Below are 21,876 nucleotides of genomic sequence, written 5' to 3'. Positions count from 1 at the left end.
ATAATTTTTTGTTTGCGCTTGACATTATTTAGCGGGTTTCCAGCTGCTTATTCAGAGAACTGCACACTTTTCTCTGTTTTGGGGAGACAAATGAGTCATTCTCCTGCTTTTCTTTAGTCTATTCTCCAAGGTTTTTCCATAACCTTTGTCCATGAACAAGCTTGCAGTGCATGAACACTTTTGCAGTCCTTCATATTTACATCAGGATTGATTAGCTTTGCTGAGGAAATAAGTATTAACGTATTTGCCAGTTTTCCAATACTACCCATTTTATTCCATTTTCTTGAGCATTATTTACCTGTAAGTTTCTTTATGATATACTCCTTATCCCCTCCTTTACTGCCTTTTATCTTGTGAGCTTATTTTAGGCTAATACTTTATTCAGACTATAGATTAGCACTTGGGAGTTAAAAGTGATGGACTGTGTTCCTGTTTCTGTTGAAAAACTTCATGTGAGCTTGGACAACTCTGATTTTTTCCGACTCTTTCATTATTTACCTGTAAGTTTCTTTATGATATACTCCTTATCCCCTCCTTTACTGCCTTTTATCTTGTGAGCTTATTTTAGGCTAATACTTTATTCAGACTATAGATTAGCACTTGGGAGTTAAAAGTGATGGACTGTGTTCCTGTTTCTGTTGAAAAACTTCATGTGAGCTCGGACAACTCTGATTTTTTCTGACTCTTATTTTAAAAGAACTGTAGTCAGGTTTGTCTTGCAAGGGAGCCTTCTTCAGAAGTGGTAATATCCTCTACAATAAAAAGCTCTCTACTGGAGAACTGTGGCATTCTTTTTTCTCTTATCTTTCTTTTATGCTTTCCCCCCCCTTTTTCCTTTTCTTTTTTATTCTTAAACTCACTTTTCTCTTTCCATTCCAAATCTATTAGAACTACAACAAGGAACCCCTACATAATTAAAAATCTGTTACAGAGTATTTAATTTGCTTCCCTTATTAATTGTGTTGTAATATGTGCCAAAAATGTTATTCTTTGCATTATAAAATTAAATTGATGCATTTACCTAGTAATTAAACTTGGTTTTGTTTCTTTCTTTTCCCTTTGCTTTTCATGCTAGTCCATATACAGAGGATCTCCGGTTTGTACAATGGATCTTTGTAATTTTTATTGTTCTTTCTGCTTGAAGTGAAATATTTTTTCTACAAATTATAGCATGCAATGGTCTCAAAAATCTTTCATTGCCTATAGCTATACTTGTCTAAAAAGTGAAATTCCACCATTCAATGATTTTTTTTAATTAAGAAACTTGTTATTTGATTGCAAAAATGCATTAAAATATAAAAACTATTTGAAATTAATTTAATAATTGTTATCATTCCTTGTGTGTGGTAACAACACATGTTTTCTTTCCTATATAGATTAAGCTTGTCAACATAAACTCAACTGATATTGCTGATGGCAGGCCTTCTATTGTGCTTGGCTTGGTGTGGACCATAATTTTATATTTTCAGGTACTCCATTTTTTTATACTTTAGTGTAGCTTGCTCAAATAATGGTTCAGGTCATCATTTCAAATGAACTGGTGAAGTTCCAGTTTTTCACTATAGCCAAGTCACTTCATACTTAGCTGAGGATCTGATCCTGAATAAAGCAACAGTTGATGCTTTGCTTTACATTGGTTAAAATTAGGTACTTGTCTTTGGAATAGGTTGATCTAGGCCTAGAATGGAGTTCCCTCGTCACTGGAACATATTCTTCCACTTTCTCTGAAGAATACAACAGAGCAATAGAAGAAAATTATAGAATTGTGGATTCTTGGTACAAGTACCTTTAACACCACCAGTGGTGCTTGTGCTGTGTGTCTAATTCCAGTGCATTTAATGTCAGACAGTAACTATTTTCAAACAATACATGTAAACGTGCTGATTTCAGTGGGAGATGCAGATACTTGCAAGGATAAAATGTAGCTGTGAATGGCGTAGCTTGAGAGGAGGTTGAATCTGTAGAGGAGAAGTCATTTGCATTCTGATGAAGTTAAGTGGGAGGGAAAGATGATTTTCTAAATCCTGTCCATATGAGTTAACAAATGAGTCACTGCTCAACAACTAAAAAAACAACTGATTTTGTTGCTCTGCTTTATGGAGTTCTTTGGCTTTGGCTCTGTTGTGATGCAGCTTTTATGTCTCAGGGATGCTGTTCTCCTAAGCACCATCCAGTGCAACACCTCAATAGTTCAGATCTCCTTCTCAAAAGAAAAGTTAGCCAGAATGATATCAACATTTTTATTCTAATAGAGATGAATGAGGAAAATTATGCTTCTCAGAGTTACTGAAACTCTAGTTCTCTGCATCAGTTTTATTTGGGTCATTTTTTGAGCTTTTCTTTAGTTGTCACAAGTAGATACATCATTTTAACATGAATGAAAGCAGAAATGCCCGAGAGCTGTGGTTCTCATTATAGCAGACTCATTCTGTGATGTGACAAAACTTTGGTTTTTAAGTAGACAGCATAGACAATCTTGCAGCGTCGTCTGGATATAACTTTTTCATATTAAAGAACCAAATTGTTAGTCAACTTAATCTTCTTAAAAAAGTCAAGTTAGTGATTTTCATTTGATGGAAGGCAAATAACTTGTACACCCTCAGCAAGCACTACTAATGGGATTGGCCTGCAGTGCATTCCCTGTTCCTTCACAAGGTATCTCTAAGCAAAGCCACAATTGAATTTGTGCCAAAACAGTACAATGGTAAATAAAGAACTATCCAGATGAGATCATTCGGGTCACTTCCATTCTTTAATTGAATGAGCCTCCTCTGAAATTAGTGGGTTGTTTTATAATTTGAATTCAAGCTAACTGTAAGCCATTGTCACCTATTTCAATGGTAATTCATCATAATAGATAACATGACACACTTGTATATTGTCTAGCTGTAGGGTGTCAAGAAAGTCAATGATTGCTAGATGTTTTGTACTTCTGAAATTAAGACCATCATCTGGGCACATACATTAACATTTTTGAAGCTACTTTAATGTACAGTTAAATAAAACACAGCATGTGGATCATAGCTTCTGCCCAACTTTGTCAGTTGTATAAGGAATTTATTTAAGCAATTGGAGAGAATTAAGAAGATTATCTACAAATAGTCCATTAATGTTTTTCCCCACAGATTGAAGAGCTTACCAGCAACCTCCCACAGCTGCAGTCATTGTCTAGCAGTGCTTCTTCTGTGGAGAGTGTTGTCAGTTCAGAAACTGCAAGTCCTCCAAGCAAACGGAAGGTGGTAACCAAGGTCCAAGGAAGTGCCAGGAAGGCTTTGTTAAAATGGATACAGTACACAGCAGCAAAGTAAGTAACCTACAAATGAGCTGAATTTATAACTGAAGTGCAAATTTTTTCTTCAGATTCTAAACTCTTTCAGTCAGGAATTGTCCTTTTGCTCTGTATGTATACAGAAGCTCCTTGTGATCGTATTCTTTTTGGCAACTGAGGCTGCTAAATGTTACCACCGTATAACAAGCAAGTAATAAATAGTGTTTTGCGTTAATTTTAGAAGCAATCATATTTTTTAGTTTCTGAATAATGAATGGGATTATCTTTGACAGAATGAGGAACTGAAAGGGGAATTAGATGTCTGAATGACAATGTATTAGTCCTGCTGCCAAAACATTCGATGTGACAATGCAAGTCCCACACTGACTTAGCATTCCTCAGTGACAGAGCTAGTAGGAGCATTAAATTCTGGCACTTGCTTTTGAAGGGAGGTGATGAAAAATAATGAATATCCTTCTGCAGTTTTGTGACACAAGGGACATATTACTACAAAAGTTGCCCTGAATTTTCATTCTTTTTAATCCAAGTTATTTTGGAGTTATTTTGGAGTTATTTCTTCCTATCTCTTGTTAACTTAAGAATTTTCTCCTTTATTTAGTATAATTATCCCACCTTGGTTCTGTTTCCAAAAACTGATTAAAAAAAAAAAAGCATAAATTAGATCAAAGATACAACAGTATTTTGATGGCTTCCACAATAAGAAAATAAAAATCAAAGATGTGAAAGAATAAAATGGATCTATTTGTTCAAATTAAAGAATCACTGCTATTTGAAGAGATCAATCATGTGCAAAATGTGGAGGGGAAATGGCCAGTTATGGAATGATATCTCAGAGAAAAGAAATATAATTGTAAAGATACAGACTTTTTCCAGTTCTCCAATAAATAGGTAAAATACAGTAATTTATAGTGTGATACAGTCTAATTTGGCATTCTTCCTATTGCACTGTTGTCAGTAAGACACAGGCAACTGAAAGTGGTCAGCTGTGATTTTCAGACATATGAACAAGCAAAAATACAAACAAAGAGGTTCATAAATGAAACTGTCAACATTATGGGGAAGAGTAGGTGAAATGTGTTGAAAGAAGCCTAGAGGAAGGATGGTACACTTTGCCTAGCCCATTAAAGTCAGTGAAAGTGTTTCACTGGTCACAGTGAACTTTGAATGAAGCCTTTATTCAGAGTTACTGTTGCTATGAACCTCCCACTGGCAAGACTACCTCGGTGTCTATGTGTGTCCTCAAAGGAAGTTAGCATACTGAAAGTAAAAAACAGCCTTGCAGTCCATGGGTCACCATAACTTTCAGAATTACATTTAAAAGAAGCAATCAGAAGTGTGATTCAGCTCTGATTACTGTCTCATTGTAGATTGCTATTTCTTGATCATTTTGTTTTTAGTGGACGTGTAATTGTTTTAGGTATATGAAATTATAGTATCACTCATGCTTTTGGTAAGAGTATAAAGAAATTTGTGTGTTACATTTTCACCTGAAGAACAGTGACATCACTATTCATGCTTTATTTTTAATAGATAACAGATTCATGTAGTCTTTTTTTTTTTTTTGATATGACACTGATGTTCCTAACTGAACTGCAGTAGTTAATAATGGAGGGAGATATGAAGTGCTTTATAGTGAGGGAGAAAATAGGGAATGGAGCTGCATACATCCACAGACTCTCTGTATGTCATACAAGAAGCTTGAAAACCTTGGTGCACTTCATTTGTTCAAAATACCATTGGCTGATTGCCACTAGTAAGCCCAATGGAGACAAATACAGTATGCATATGACAAAAAACTCTTGGTTCTTCATAGGCAGAGGTGAATTTATGCAGTGGATGGATGGAGCTGTAGCTGACCTGAGTAGCATTGCAGGAACAACAGGTGGTTTAGGTTTAATGATGGGTAGCCACTGGGTGGAGCATCCTGACTCCTCCCCTGTTTCATCTAGTCCTAATGTTGTTGCATGTCACTTTTTTTTTTTCCTTTCATATTCTTTAGGCAAGTTGGAATTGAAATCAAAGACTTTGGACAAAGCTGGAGAAGTGGTGTTGCATTTCATTCTGTTATTCATGCTATCCGCCCAGATTTAGTGGACATGGAGAAAGTGAGGGGAAGGTCAAACAGAGAAAACCTGGAAGCAGCGTTCACACTCGCAGAAGCAGAACTAGGAATTCCAAGGCTCCTTGATGCAGAAGGTAGCTAATGCATAGTTGAAAAAAGTTTGAACTAGCATGGGTTAAATCAGGTGTGCTGTTTCACAGTGTTTAGACATTTAAGCAGCATTTGGTGCCATTCAGCTAAAAATTAATTTACTGTGTTCTATACTTGTCTAGATGTGGATGTTGATAAGCCAGATGAAAAGTCTGTCATGACCTATGTAGCCCAGTTTTTGAAGTACTATCCTGATCCTCATCATACAGGGACTGATGTGCAGGACAATGATGTAAGTTTCTCTTGCATAACTATACAAATCAGTTTATCATGCGGGGGGCTTTATAAATACATTTTATAGCTCTCTTACAGTTTATTATGTTTCCTTTTGATGAGCAGTTCAAGTGAAAAGTAAGTACAATAAGAAAACTAGAAAAGATTAGCTGAGCATAAAGGAACTAGTCTTGCAGATGTTTACTAGTAGAGGGAGAAGATAGAATGGTGATCCTGCAGAGATTTTCCTATTTTCAGCAGTAGGAACCAAAAAGAACATGAACAGTTATTGTAGGTAGTAGCAAACCAATGGATCCTGAAGTTCCCCAAGAGATTTTCAAGCATAATACCAATGAGATTGCAATAATTTGTTACCTGAAGCAATGCATCACTTCTGTTTCACTGGATTTTACTTCTGTATCACATTGGGTTTCTGGATACAAGCAAGAATATTCCAAGAGATTGCTTAGGTGTAGTCTTTGGGCTTTTAGGCTCAGGAGGCAGTTTTGACAATTTTGACACAGGTTTCTTTCTATTGCACAATGATGTTTGACTACTTGCTCTAAGGAATTGTTTTCAGTGATGTGTTTTTCTTGGTTTGTGTTTCATGTATGTTCTAGTGCATTGGCTTTGCACTAGAATGGCTATACTCAGTGATGCCAAGTGATCGTGACTCACTTCCTAATCCTGATCATTTGCTTTCTTCATGGCAAACACGGGAAACACTGCTGAGACAATCTGCCCAGCCCCAGCAAGATAGAAAGAGGAAGCACTTTTTTTTGTGTTTCTTTGCATTCCCTACAGAGCTACAGAAGAGCTTTCAAAGGAGTGAATCTAATTCCTTATGGCTCTGTGGCTACAGCAGCTGTAGCTTTGCTGTCTGATTCCAGTGCCTGAGCACTGGAATTTTTCATTTTCCTTGCTGCAACATTGGCCTGAGGACATACATGTGCTGATGCCACAGCATCCCACTGAGTAATGGGGCTGCTTAAGCAGAGGGAGTGAGCACTGAAGCCTCATGCTGTGGCCTGTGGCAGGCTAAAGCAGTCCTGTCATCTCCATATCATGGCACACAATGCAGTTTCTGCTGCCAACAGACTCAGCCAGGTCTGCTGCCTGTGCTGAGGTTGGATTTTGAGGAACAGCCTCACTACCTTCTCCTGAGCTTTATGCAGAAATGATGCAGGAGAATGTAGGGCTGGGCTATTCTACTCTCTGCCTGTCTCTGGCTATACCCACAGAGATGATGGCACATGAGCCTGTGTTCAGGGAAACTACTGAGTTGCCTCCTGAATTGCCAGTTACTAGGAAGTGAAACAACACAAATTCATCAGTTTGACAAGCTTAGCTCAAGGCCACTTCTTCTTCTTAGATGTCACTAAGATAGTCTAGTAGCAATCCAGGTGAATTTTGGTAGAACCGCTGGTCCCCTGCGTGTCACACTACAGAAATGACTAACTCCCAGAGTTTGAGAAGTAAGAGTTAGACATTGCACTAGATTTCTAAAGTCATAATTCTTTGTTTCCTTGAGGAAGATCTATATTCCTTCTGACATCCCTGATAGAGAGCCTGGCAGTTTGAGACAAACTCCACTTTCCCAGTGGAGTATCCAGTCAAGAATAGTGATGGGGCCCACATTTTTTTCTGACACAAATTCTGCTAATTCATCTCTGGAGAAATTGTCATCCCTATCAGGCACCTGTGTCCACTCTATACCTTGCTCGGTAGTCCTGTCCACCATAACTTCCAATTCGTTTCTGGTCATGTTTCAAAATGGTGACCACATGGCATGATAGGTTGATGGGAAAGAGAACTGGATATATCCAGGCCAATAAGCAATGCACAAAAAGTCCAGGACCCAAGTAGTCACTGGCCCCAAAGCAGTGAAATACATAGAAAAAAAAGCACAATGCTTTCATCTGTTTGGGACTGGGTAGATATAAGCTCTCTAATGGCTAAACTTTTGCACACTTTGGTATTTTCTTACTATAAAGTTTTGTATTTCTGTCAGATATCACAAAGAGAAGCTTATTTTACACTCAGCTGTTTTACTTGGGTGAATTTGTCAATAGATAATCAAATCTCTCATACTCAGAACTTGCATTTTAATATATTTGATCTGTTCTCAAGAAAATAATAATGATAGTTTTGGCAGACTATCATACACAAATTCCAACAAATGTTAGGACATTAGTTTACACAGTTCTGGAGGGGAAGGGGAAAGAAGCCAGGGGTTAATGCAGTTGATCTTGTTGACTGTGGGATATCTAGATGAAACAAGATATCTAGATAATCCTTGGCAAAATAAGAGTGTCATTTGTGTTGCATGAGACTTATGGAGAGATTCTAGTGCTGAAAATCCAACAATTCAGTTTAAAAATCTACAGACGTAAGTATTGCATTCCATATTTCTACAGTATTTGAAGGGAAAATTGAAAAAACCACAAAACTCATTCAAATGTTTTGTAATCAAATATCTTATGGATGTTTTTTCATCCAGTGCTTTCGCATCTTTCTAGCCCAAATTCATAATTGCATTTGGATTGGTGAAAATGAGGCAAAGGATCATTTAAATCACCAGGTTAAATAAGGCTGTCACAACAGCAGATCCAAAGTGCTAGTGTTGCCAGCAAGTCAAGGGAGGTTGCCAGCTGGTGAGGACACACTTGGAGCACTGTGTACAGCTCTGGGCTCCTTGGTACAAGAGACCTGGACATATTGGACAGAGTCCAATAAAGGGCCACAAGGATGGTGAAGGGACTGGAGCACCTCTCCTATGAGAAGAGACTGAGAGACCTGGGGCTGTTCAGCCTGGAGAAGAGAAGGCTGAGGGGAGTCTTAGCAACATGTATAAATACCTGAAGGGAGAGTGCAAAGAGGACAGAGTCAGGCTCTTCTCAGTGGTGCCCAGTAACAGGACCGAAGGCAATGGGCACAACCTCAAACACAGGCGGTTCCCTCTGAACATCAGGAAATGCTTTTTCACTGTGAGGGTGACTGAGCACTAGGACAAGTTGCCCAGACAGATATTTCCATCACTGGAGGTATTCAAAAGTTGTCTGGACGTGGTCCTGGGCAACGGGCTGTAGATGTCCCTGCCTGAGCAGGGAGGTTGGACCAAATGACATGCAGAAGTCCCTTTCAACCTCAACCACTCTGTGATTTTTGCGATTCTGTGATGATATTTAAAAGCATAGTTGATATATTTAAGAATTTCTTTTAGTGAAACAGTGACAACAGAGGTCTTCTTGCAATGCAAGAGGAATGCTCTTTTGTAAATGGCATCACACAAGAATGGATTTGGATGTGATAAGTGAATTGGATGCCCTTGTGATCACCAGAGCTAATAGTGCAAGGTAGAATGGTATCTATTCCCTCTTTCTTCCCTCTTACTGACCTGGGGTATCCATGTCCATCATAAAACTTTTCTTAGGAATTTTGCATTGTTTGGTTAGCTTAGGACAAGATTCATCCATCTTTAAGAATCTAAAAGCTAGGTACCTACACTCCACTTGTAAACAGTAACACTGAGGGATAGACACTTCCAGATGGCATCTTTCTTAAGATGGTGTCCTAAATAAACTGTCTAGAAGTTTGTGTTGTATAGAATTTCAGCAGAGTTAAAACTGCCTCAGATCACTCCTTCCCTTAGGTAATGATAGATAAAATGTTTTTGGCAGTTGATTAAAAAGAAATCCAGACATGCTTTGTATTTTTGTGACTGGTGTAATCCCCCTATTCTTAGCCTTTCTGTCTTCCCCCTGAAGTCTACTATAAGGAAATATGTATCACAGAATGGTAGAATCCAGGTACTTGGGAGAGATAACCTTGCAAGACTCATCCCTTAAATTCCTAGGTTATTCTTTATTTCTTTTTTTTTTTCCCAAAATTAAGCACTTTTAGGCTGTATTCTATTTGACCCGTGTTAAGTGCCTGCTGTAGAATTGGATGAGTCGGGCAGTAGATGCTAGATGCAAATATTTTTTTCTATCTGTCAAAAAGAACTGAAAGAGTGACTATCTCAGCTGCAGGTGCCTATATTTAGTTAGAAGACATTTAGTTAGTCAGAGTGGAGTGTGTCTGGGTGGTTTTTGACTGGGGGTGGGCGGTTGAGGATTTCTAACCCTCTCCCCCCTGCCCTTAGCCAACTCAGCTGCCACTGTGTTTCCTCAAGATGTGTTGTCCACACAAGTTCCTATTCATCTTCCCTCCTGATTCAACGCTCAGTTTATAAGGGATTTGCACTGGAAGAAGTGGAGTGATCATTGAAGCTTATCCTTTATTTGTGGTCAGAGGGAACAGCTATTTGCCTGTGCAATTCCGGAATTAAAAGGGATCTAGTATCTCATGCATGGACCAGCTATGCACATGTGAGAACTTGTGTAGTCAACACATCTCAAAGAATCACAGTTACTCTAAGGTAAGTAACTTTTTTTCCAGATAAAATAAATCATGCAGTGACTAGTAATCTGGAAATCAGATCTAATATGAAAACTACTTCACTGGGTGTGATACAGACAGGTGAACTTGATAATATTTTAAGTATATCTTGTATCCTTACATGTGTGGTGCTCTTATTGTTCTCCCTGGACTTTCTGCCTGCTTTGCTTTATTTTGTTTGCTTTTTTTTTTTTTTCCCTTCTTCTTGTTTTCCCATTTGTTTCATATTGCTAGGAACTTCAAGCAATCCCAACTTTTGTCATTTCTTTTATGAAATTTAAGGTAAGGGTAATATGCTCCAGAAGAATTGCTTGAATTGGACCTTTCATGCTTTTTATCTGTTTTTATCCCACACTTACTTGACTTTAGATTTTGGGTGTTTTTATCTACATTGGTTTGCTAGCCTTAGATTAATCTTCCCAAGAAAGCAAATAGATTAACATAATGAGTCTGAGTCTACCTTCTTACATGAGCTGATCCTCACAGCTTAATGATTAATTTGGCAAATAATTTCACAGAAATATTATAGAAAATCAAGTCAACTCTCCTATAATAAATCTCAGACTGTGCTTTTGGTTTTTTTAAGTATAGATATAAACATGAAAAAATAGAATAGAGATCAATGTTTCTACTCATCTAGTCTCATTTTAGATGGATATTTTTGTATGTCTTTATGTTTATAGAGTAGATACTAGATCGTATATATGATTGTGCAAGTGATGTATGTGGACTGTGTGTTGGAAGGAAAGAGCATTCATGTGTAATTGCATGATATGCACTGCTCCTTTTTTCGCATAAATTATGATGTTTTTAAAAATATACTTTTTAAATAATCTTGGACATTTAGATACTTATAATTGTCTAGTATTAACTGAGAGAAGTTCAGAAATCTGATGAGGAGTATTTGAAATGAACATTCAGAAGTGAAGCTGAAAGACTGCAGAAGTTAATATATTATAAAACAAGTAACAGGTGTCACTGCAGTCAGTCCATAGTGTTTATAGTTTGACCTAATCCAATTAATTACCTTGGTTCCACACTCATGATCCACGGCTCATCTCATATTATGTATATCTAACTAGTGAAATGTGTTGAAGTGAAGATTAATACTGATAGCTGAATTATTCCCACCTTCTCAATCCATTCAAGCAAGTTTGGGCAGCTTTAATGGGACCTTGTACATTCTTAGCCTTACACAGCCCCAGTGCATTGCTGCTTAAGCTAGTGAAGATTTGAAATGGTAAAAGCTCTGTCAATTTCTTTATCTTGGTATAAATTTAACTACAGAGGAAGCACTCTCCTTCAAAATATTTCTGATGTAAAGTCTTTTTCTTCTTGTGCTCTGATGAGCAAGTAATTCAGAAGATAATCCTGTCACCTCCAACATCTTTATGCCAGCGGATTTCCCCAATGTAAGAGGAATTTCTTGAGCAGCAACTGCAAAAATAACTTTCCTGAGCTCTTCCAGTGATTTACTGTCTACTTTTACAGCTAAGTATTAATAGCTTATCGCTGAAGATGGTGCTTGGCTCAGCATTCACTGTGCATCTGTGGTACTGTTGTCAGTGAATGTGTTTTAGTACCACATAGACACATATACATCCAGTAATACATATATACAAGCCAGTTTTCAAAAGGAATGGCATAATTAATTGAATTCATGTATAAAACCTTTTAAAGGGACTTGATTTTATGAGCACATAGACAATACAATGGTTCAACACCCCGGAAAAACAGGTGATTTATTTTTTTATATTTAAAAGTTCATATTTGAAAATTTTATCCTGCCTGTGCCTGAGAATTTGAACAGTTCACCTGGTGTATAATTACGTATTAGAGAACCCAACAAAGTATTCCTCTTCCAGTCCATAATTAAATTTCTAATGAAACACAGATGTGTATTTTTAGCCTTTCAAACACCAGAGTATTCTGTATTATGTAATTTTCAAATTAACTCTGGCATATCAGTTAATAAAATAATGTTTTGACTTTGAGTCTGGGCTGAAAACTTTCTTTGTAAGTTTAGATTGTACCCCCTTATCATATTGGAACTCAGAAACACTTTTCTCTAATTACCTTCTTTGATGTTCTTTGGCAGTTGAGTGTTCCAGTTCTGTTCATCTCTGCAAATCAGTGAATATTCATAGAAAGGTGTCAGGATGAATTAATACTTTAAAATGCTGTTTGGAAGTAGCATGAGGAAAAGAAGTCATAGTGGCTTATATAAATGGAAATAAATGTGATCAGAGTTCAATAATCCTCATAGTGGGGAAAGCACGAATAGTTATAATTATCCTAGATAAATTTTCTTTGATGGTTTATGTTCTGATCTGTATGCTACTTCATATGTGCAGGCTTTAGAAAATCGTTTACATGTCTGTAAGAATATCCTTTTGATATTTTTATTACTAAGGTAAGAACCACTAGGCACTAATGAAAGTCTTGTTTTAAGAATAATAGCTCATTAAACCTGGGGGCTGTTGGTGACAGGTGCCTTGGTGTCTAAGAAAGTGAATCTTTTATGTTGATTACCCAAATTGAGACTTTAAAATACCTTTGTATCAACCAAGGACCACAGAACCACCTTTGCAGGTGGTAAGTGTTGCACTGAACTGGAAACCTGTGAAAATGTATGAATAAATAAATAAAACCCTTATCATGCATTGTTGCACAATGTCTTCAGCACCATTCAGTTAGACTGTTACTGAAACACTTAAATCTGCAATTAAACAAATAATTGTCTAACTAAATAGTAAAAAAAAAAAAAAATCACTGAAGACACAATGCCACCTGTTAACTTTATCTTTTCACTTAATGTCAGAGAAATGGTATGTGATTTAAGAGAGTTGTGGCTGTTCCTGTGTTCTTTACCTTAAGGTACCATAGAGGTGTTCTTTATCCTGGTGATGTCCTATTTTGAAAGATTTGTTTCGGACCCAGTTTTAACCATTATTAAATTTTTAAGCTGTGTTGACAGGAATCTTGCAAAATACCTATTTTGCTCACATTGCGATATGAACAGTTGTAGCGACACAGATGCTCTTCTTACAAAGACTTACCTTAAAGAGGTGCTTCTCATCAATAAGAGCATGACCCATAGAGGAATAAAAGCCAGTGTTTTACAAAACCGAATTTATAGTGTGAACTAATAGTAATATATACAACATTGTGATACACTTATTCTCTTTCTGACTTTGAGAATATCTAAATTAAAGTTTCAGTTAGTAGGATTTTTTTAGGACTTTCAGTCCATTAAGATGCATAGTTTAGTATAGTCTTTATGGAGCTGACAGCTAAATACTAATAGAGGTCTCAATAGTCTCACTACATTTTGAACTTCTAATGAATGGAGTACATTGAATACCAAAGTTCTTTTTCTGATGGCTGAATGAGTTAAGAATTCTCTCTTATATTCTTCTACCGATAGGGGAGTAGTCCTGGCTTTACTCGATCTCAAAGAATCTTGATATTTTTCCACACACAGAGCCAGCTATCAAACCAGAAGAGTAGCAATTTTATTTTCCTTCTCTATATTTAAATGATTTGAGAAGTTGGAAGCACTAGGAGTTTTGGCTTCTTGGGACACTATGCAGTTGAGGAAATCCCAGCATTACAAATAGCTGGAGCAGGGAAATGTCATATGTGTCCTATACTGTTTCTCAGGTATCAACTTTTGACAAATGTCAGAAGACAGGAGCATGAGGTATAGTGTACTTTGTTCCAGCACAGCTGCCCTCTTATCATGTTAATCTCATTGCAAGCTAAGGTGAATTAATAGATACAATACCTGTGATATTTACACCTCAAATTCTGTCCAACCAACTACCACTGTTTTCAGCAGAGGATCAGTAAGAGGATTAGTAGAAATACATCAAAGAAGAGTTTCCGTCCTATCTGATGATCCTGTCCTTTCCTCAGCTGAAATGAAGCAATAGCTCTATGCTTTTAAAATTATTAAGCAAAGTTATATTTTACGTATTTGAGGCAGCTGTCAAAGAAAGGAACCATAATCGGCTCATTTCCCAGATTAGGATCTTTTCTCAAAAGAAAGTATGTTGTTTCTTAAATACAGTCAGTGGCTATGCTTTTTTATCACGTGGTCCAGTTTTTCTTCTCTCATGTAATGCTTGAAACTTAATCACTCATTTTAGGTGATTAACTTATATGATGTGGTGTTGCACTTGTTCTCTGTAACAGATCTGTTTCTGACAAATTTTACAATAATATGGCTTCTATGGTTTCAAAGAGTAGCTTCTGATTATGATGCCAGCATATATGGCTCATTGGTTAGAAATCTGAGATGGACACTTGTATCCTACTTGATTAGCCTGCTTACACAGTGCACAAAAAACCCCCTTCTGTTGTCTGCTGACCTTCTCATATAACATGCGCACACATCCGAGAGTTCCTGTTAGTGTTTTTCTATTTGCTACCAGGTCACTGAATTTTGCAGAGAACATTGCAGCCCTGCAAAGCATCAGTGCCATGACAAACTGAAATAGTAAAGCAAAACTGTAAAACAAATATGCTGTTCTTCAAAGCCATAAAATGGCATGGAAGGAAAAGAAACTGAATGCAATTGGGTTTTCTTTCTTTTAATTTTCCTTGTTAAAACATTCTATATCAAAATATTTTGCCAACTTCTGAACCTGGAGCTTAATGTCAAGGATTGCCCTGAAGTCACTCAGAAAATAATTTTTTTTTTTCAGCGCTAGCAGACCAGATAATAAAATGGTGGTAAGAGATGCTAAAATACTCTTCTGTCTCAGCTCAATTAACTTTTACTGAAAAATGATTCTGCAAATACATGGAAGACTAAAATTAGCTGTTGAGGTATCTTCGAAGGACTTTGTGTTAATTTAACATCAAATGAGAACTGCGAGTAATCTCTCTGACACTGCAATGTCCCAAATTGTCATGATTTCACCACTGTAAGACTCATGTCTAGAAGCTGAGTTCTCCCCTTATACTCAGGAAGCGCTTTTCAGTTACACTGTATGAAGATAAGCCATGAGAGAATGGGGACCAGATGTTCCCTTGGCTTTCACTGCTACTAATGACCTTGACTTACTCGAGAGATGTTAATTTCTGGGCTGTATCTGACACCTCTACTAATAGGCTCCAATGGGTTTTTTGTGTGTGGTTGTACTAAATCATAGAAGGAAGACAGGCTGATGCTGAGAGACCTGAAAGTGTGGGCAGAACAATTTGAAAGAGACTTAGCCCGAGCACAGGTGGCAGAAACAAGCTTACAGGAGAAATACCAGGTAAGCGGTAGGAAAAATTTTGTGTGATAAGGCATTATTGTCATCATTATGTGTAACATGTACTGCAGTATTTTATGCGATCTGTATATATGCAAGTCAATATACTGTAGTTTAAAGAAATAAGGACACAAACTGTCTTTCCTTTTATTGGTGGAGGAATTATAATATCAGTTCCAGTTTTGCTACGTAGAACAGTGCACAGATGGTTTGCCTGACACAGAGCTTTTCCTAGCAGTGTGAAGAAGGACTGTCCTAGTTAGAAGTGAGCATGTGTCTGTACAGTCCTTCCAGATCCTGCATGATACAGCTCAGATGGGAGGTATGACTGAAGGCTGGATGAGGTGACAGGTGGAGAGGACAGGGCTTAGAGCATAATTTTTAACCCCTCTCTCAAAGGTTAATGTCTAAATTGGAATATAAATTTTGGTCTAAATTTTCTCCTGAAGCTCCACTGTTTTCTAAAAGCAGACATAGTCTGTCCCAAGTTGTATTTAATCCATTTGCTTGTCTACCTGATCAGTTATTCTTTCCTTTCATAGAGGGTTCAGGCATCTGATAACTGAAGGGAAATGCAAAAGTCCTACCTATATTTCCCTGGAGGATTCTATAGTCTATTAAACACTTTAATAAAATGCATTTCAGTGTAAATGTACAAGTCTACTGCTACTCCTCCTTGGGAAGGATTAGGACTTCATCAGTACAAAATTGTCATAGGTTGTAGTACTCCATAAATGTTGAAGAATTTCATTCTTTGCACTACACTGATTTCATTTTCTCTTTTTGCAGTCATTTAAGCATTTCACAGTACAATATGAGGTAAAAAGGAAACAGATTGAACTTGTAACCCAGTCATTAAGGAAAGATGGTAAATTATCCCTTGATCAAGCTATGGTGAAGCAAGCATGGGACAGAATTTCTTCCAGGGTAAGTTGAAAATTATTATGCTATGTATTATTTTATTAAATGAAGGAGGAGAATTTAAAGTCATTTAGACACCTGTTTGCTGTTGATTTTATTAGGCATTAGGAACCTAAAAGTGGACCAAATTTCTAGCACTATTGAATTATTTGGCATTTGTTTTGAGAACATTTACTGCACTATCATCTTTAATATAGCTTGAAGACAGAATATGAACTTTAAAAAAAGGGCTATACTTTGAAGTTTCCCTTTATTTGAAAGTGTGTTAACAGTGCTTAGCCAAGTTCAAAACATTGTTGATAAAAACAAAAGCATGCACAGTGCCCCTACAAAATGCCATGTTTTAATGTAAATTGATTGAAAAAATTCTAACATTTTTTTAATACAACTAAAAAAAGTTTCTGTGTAATACTGAATATTTTATCTATAAATGAGGCTTTAATGCTGTTTTTGACCTGGCTGCAATTGTAATAAATTACTATTGGTATTTGTGATAGTAGTTGTGTAATAATTGAATGAAAAATCTCAAACAAGTTATATTGTTTGTCCCAAATAAGAAGTTATTAAATTATTATTACTCATGGAGGGTTTTTTTTATGTCATGTATTTAACAGAGACTCATTTGCACTTTACACATAGAAAATATGTTCAAAATAAAGATAAAAAGATTTTATGGGAGAGCATGGCATAAATTACATTGAGTGGAAGAAGGTCTCACATTCCTTACTGTGCCTATTAACTGATGAAATTCCAGATCTTTAGCTTGTCAGTTTTCCAGTTTATATGTGGTCAGTTTTGTAACTCAGTTAGCGTTCTGGAAGGGAAATACATGAATCAACAAATCCTTACAGAGATTTTGTTGCCTATGAGATTGCTGTATTTTCAGAAGTAACGTGAAGTAATATACCTAGGATTATGTCTCAAACTTACTCTGTTATGTGGGGTTTTGGTCTTACAGTAAAAAGTCTGATTTTTCTCAAGATGCTTGTTTGTATAATTAAGCAAGGAAGGAAGTTCAATCCTCTTATTTTTGTTTCCTAGCTACTTGATTGGCACATACACCTTGATAAATCTCTTCCTGCACCTTTGGGTACCATAGGTGCTTGGCTCTATAGAGCAGAGGCTGCTCTGAGGGAAGAAGTAACTGTTCAGCAAGCTCATGAGGAAACAGCAAATATAATACACCGGAAGCTTGAACAACATAAGGTAGATCCATATGCATTTATTCTGTACATTATATTTCATTGTTTCCAAAGCTGTAAATGATCCATACTGCACAAAGAAAGAATATTATTTCTAGTTTCTGTGGGTGGTGTCATCGTGATGGTAGCTAAAGCAATGTGTCTTTTAGCGATGACTTGAACTGTGATATCTGTGTATGTTACAAGCGATATTCAAAATTGTTTTTGAATGCTCCTGCTTCTTCTATCTGAAAGATATCTGGTATTAATATTTTAGTTGTTCCCCTATTTTAGGATTTATGTTGGGTAATATTCCATAGGGAGCTCATAAGTTGGGTACATTGTTCAACCAACATGAACCTACTAGGTGAAACAGGAGAGAGAGAGAACAAACATACTAAGTGTGCTGACAGTCAGTGGAGGTGATATGCACTGGGGGAAAAAATAGAATGAAGCGAATTTTCATAGTGTTGTGATGACAACATGCATGAGAAGTCCCCTCTGCTGTGGTAAACGGGAAACTTTTCCAGACGAATTTAAATACCTTTGCCATTGTTCTTTGCTGAGTCCAAGTTCTCATTTAAAATCAAAACTGTGAGGTTTGTCTGTGCATTTATGTAATATATACGAGAAAAATTTAGACAGAAATTGTTGGTGAGATGATAAAAGAAACTGAACAGTAAATATGATAGAGAAAGGGAAAAGATGGTGTAGAGAAAGGCTGCACTTGTGGATGAAACTACTGGGTTTTATTTTGACTTACCAGTGCATGTTAGGGGCACCCCTTTTTGCCTGGCAAGGTGAGACCTTGCAGCTAGCTGGGATACTTGTTCCAAGTCCTCCTTTTATGTGAGAGTATGTTAGTCACAGGATACTCCCAGTGGAGTTTTTGCTGTAGTAAAGTCTGCATCACTTGTGTCTGCGAAAGCCTGGTTCATTTCTCTCACAACAAGGTGTTGGCTGAAGTGGAAAACAATAAAAAATACGTGGGTTGATGGGGATGGTGGGACCATTTGGTGAGCTGAGCCAGTGAATTAACATTAATTTCTGCTGTGCAAATGCTGGGCACTGACCAGGGAGAAACCCTTCTTTAGCACATAGGAATAAATAGACATCTGTGATCAATACACAAGCCTGCATTTTGTTCCCCCAGGTAAGAAAGGGGGACCTTTGTATTATATCCTTTGCTAATAGGCTTCTGAGCACTTTGTGCCAGGAGCTGTCTGTATGCAGTAAAATACCCGCTGTTCTGTGTCCTCTCAGCCGCTGGGGACTTTACATGTTATTGTTACGACATCTCTTCAAAGACTACTGCCAGTCATTCATTTTAATATGTAATCTCCAGGAAGCCGTTTGAAGCAGTGTTGCTTAGTTACAGTTGAAATGTGCTCTGCTGTAAGGTTTTTGCTGGTACAATTCTTGTCACAGGAATACAGGTTGGGTACCACATTCTGCATTCATTCGTGTAATGTAGAGAGAGCGATCATGAAATCTTTTGATGCTGAGAGAGTGAAAAGTTCACTAAATACTGAATATGTACTTACGTAAGGAGCTATGGATCTTCTGCCTATATATAGCGGAGTAGATTAGTTGCTGAAATTTGAATCTATGCTTAATAAAGGTCAGTATCTGTTATAAAGATGTAAAGAGTAAATTTAGCAATATTATGCTGTTGTAATGTTAGAGTATTCGCAGATTGCATTTCAGGGATTACTTAATACAATTAAGAGTTCTTGTTTTGTTAAACCTTTGTAGTATATCCTCTGTTTTCAAATCTTCCATAATTGCTAGGCACAGCATTAGCAGAGCATTTTATAAGGGGGTTCCCTATGTAAATGTTCCAGTTGATGTAAATGCTTTTGTGGTATGCATAACCTTGCATGCAAATGTGCGAGCATGATCAAATAGTTAACTACATTGAGTCATCAGTGCAGGCTTAAAATTGTGCTTATTAGTTAGATAGCCTACTGTGAGCCTTCTCTTTCTCTCTCTCTCTCTGTGTCTCATTCCCCCCCCCCCTCAATCTCTCTCTCTCTTTCTTAAAATCAAATCAGGATCTGCTGAAAAACGTAGATGGTCACAAAAAGGCATTCCATGAGATCCACAGAGCCAGGTCTGTTAACGGAGTGCCTGTTCCACCTGACCAATTAGAGGATATGGCAGAGAGGTAAGGCTTTCAATCTGAAATAAAAACCCTCTGTGAATGAAAGGGAACCTGTTTGCATTTTAATCTGTTCATGTAGAAATCACTGTCTAATTATGTTTCTCAGTGGCAAGCATGAAAAAATTGGAAGGAAAAACCTCCTAGAATATACACAAAAATATTCCAAAAAGCCTGATGCATTAAAGACTGATGAGAATGAAAATAAGCTATGGGGTTTGGAAGGGAATACTTTTTTACATTGATCCTGCTATTACTTGTTCCTGCAAGAAATGTTATGTAACAACAGCCAGAATGCATGTGAAAAAAGAAAAGAAAAATGACTTTGCAAAACTTAGTAACAGATGTAAACTGATGATTTCTATGAATAAACAGAAATGTAATTATTTCAGGAGCTATCATCAGAATGATCATCATGCATAATTAAATGTCTGTAGAATCTGAATTAGGTGAAAGGTTAGAACAATATCTGAACTGTAACTAAAGCTTTCAGTCTCTCTTGCAGAAATGAATATTGCTGTATTTTACTACAGTGTGATTCATTTTATAGGTTTAATTTTGTTGTCTCTTCATCTGAGCTCCATCTGTTGAAGATGGAGTTTCTGGAACTGAAGTACCGTCTACTGTCACTCTTAGTCCTTGCAGAATCAAAGTTAAAGTCATGGATTATCAAATATGGAAGGCGAGAGTCGGTGGAACTACTTCTTCAAAATTACATTGTAAGTCGGGTTTGTCCTCTTTTTATAATTATTTTTTTTAAATATTCATATTTAAGATCGCTGGAAATGAATAAAAGAGCAGAAACAGAAATGAGATTTGCCAGACATCAACTTTATGACTGCAGTCTTATGGAATATCTTTTCAGTGGTGAATCTCTCTTCCCCATGGAGGAACTTTATTCTAAAGGCTAAAAATGAAAATTATTCTCTTTGTGCCATCTCTTCAAAACCAGAAATAATGCCCCAGCTGCTAACTCTCTGACCATCAACTTACCAAGCATATCTGGAGGTTCCAAATCCTAGATTTTTACTTACCTTAGAGAGCAATTCCAAAGAACTTAATTTCGTTGTCTTTTACAACTGCATAGATGCACTTTATAGTGACTATACACAGATTAAGTGTAGAGATAGAAGAGGCTTTTGGCATGCAGTCCCCCACAGTACCTTTTTTTAAAGTCCTCCAAATGAATTTAAAAAAAGAAGTTATGCTGCCTCTGTGTACTTGTTCAGTATACTATACTGATAGGGGAGTGATTTTATTCTTTTAAAGAATGGTTTTTCTTCTGCTCAGCATTAGTATATTAAACCCATTACTTTATTTTTGTTCTGGAAAGAGATTGTTCCAGCCCTGCATCATGCATATATCATGTTAAGAAACAGATGCCATTGACTTACAAATTCTCATTGATGCGTTCCCTTTCAGTCTTATGCTGCTGTATCTTGTTAAATCCACACTTGCAGTGCCAGGTGGCTGGTAGAACAGTACCACTGCTGCGCTTCTACATTACGGCATGAGGGATTCTTTCAAAAGCAGGGCTGGGCTAAATACTTTTTCCCCCTTCTATCTAACCCATATGAAGAAAATTGCACAGGAAAATTCAGTTTGGAAAGAATTCATACAGTTATAGAACCATTCAGAGCCAGGACACTGTGTAGAGGAAACTATCGATGCCCCCGCAGCCTGATAGTTTTTATTGCTTTGGAAGAAAACTTCAAACTCAGTAAAGTTCTTCTACAAAGTGAGAACTGAAGACCTGTTCACACTTTTCCCTTTCTATGTTTAAACTTAGCATTTAGGGACACATAAAAAATCAGGAGTTAAGCCTTGTTTTAGACAAGCTTTGCAAAATTCAGGTGGTTGTTTAAAATAGCATAGCTTGCTAGAGAGATGTGCAATAGCTAGGAGTTATAGTCCATTTGTATATGCTGTAAGGCGCTGTTGCAGAAACTACTAAAAGGTGACAAGGGAAATAACGAGGAAGTGGATAGGTTAACTTTTGGATTTTTTTGTATCACTTTCTTATTTTTTTGCTTTAAAATTAACATTAAGTGGTGAATTTGTATGTTATTTTGCAATTGCCTCAGTTAGTCTTGTGCTTCAGACCACTAATGCTGAGGTGGTCATTAGGGGAAAGAAAATGCTTCCTTGCATCATTTACGAAACTGCATCACATCAAAAAGAGGAAACTGGGACAA

At 36.9% G+C, this 21,876-nt stretch overlaps 1 protein-coding gene across 1 annotated transcript in view; it reads left to right on the top strand.

Moving 5' to 3' along the window:
- SYNE1 (spectrin repeat containing nuclear envelope protein 1) overlaps window positions 1-21,876 on the top strand; it is a 304,520-nt gene that overhangs the window by 61,539 nt on the left and 221,105 nt on the right. The window contains 9 exon segments of the mRNA XM_035899865.1: window positions 1,377-1,469; window positions 3,126-3,304; window positions 5,289-5,485; window positions 5,624-5,733; window positions 15,314-15,421; window positions 16,208-16,345; window positions 17,381-17,545; window positions 19,575-19,687; window positions 20,232-20,400. Of these exon segments, the coding sequence (XP_035755758.1) occupies window positions 1,377-1,469; window positions 3,126-3,304; window positions 5,289-5,485; window positions 5,624-5,733; window positions 15,314-15,421; window positions 16,208-16,345; window positions 17,381-17,545; window positions 19,575-19,687; window positions 20,232-20,400 (1,272 nt within the window).

This window comes from Egretta garzetta, unplaced genomic scaffold, assembly GCF_000687185.1.
Source record: "Egretta garzetta isolate BGI_Z169 unplaced genomic scaffold, ASM68718v1 scaffold397, whole genome shotgun sequence".
Classification (NCBI taxonomy): domain Eukaryota; kingdom Metazoa; phylum Chordata; class Aves; order Pelecaniformes; family Ardeidae; genus Egretta; species Egretta garzetta.
Note: the sequence above shows the minus strand (reverse complement) of the source record. Positions and strands in the feature narration are given on the sequence as shown.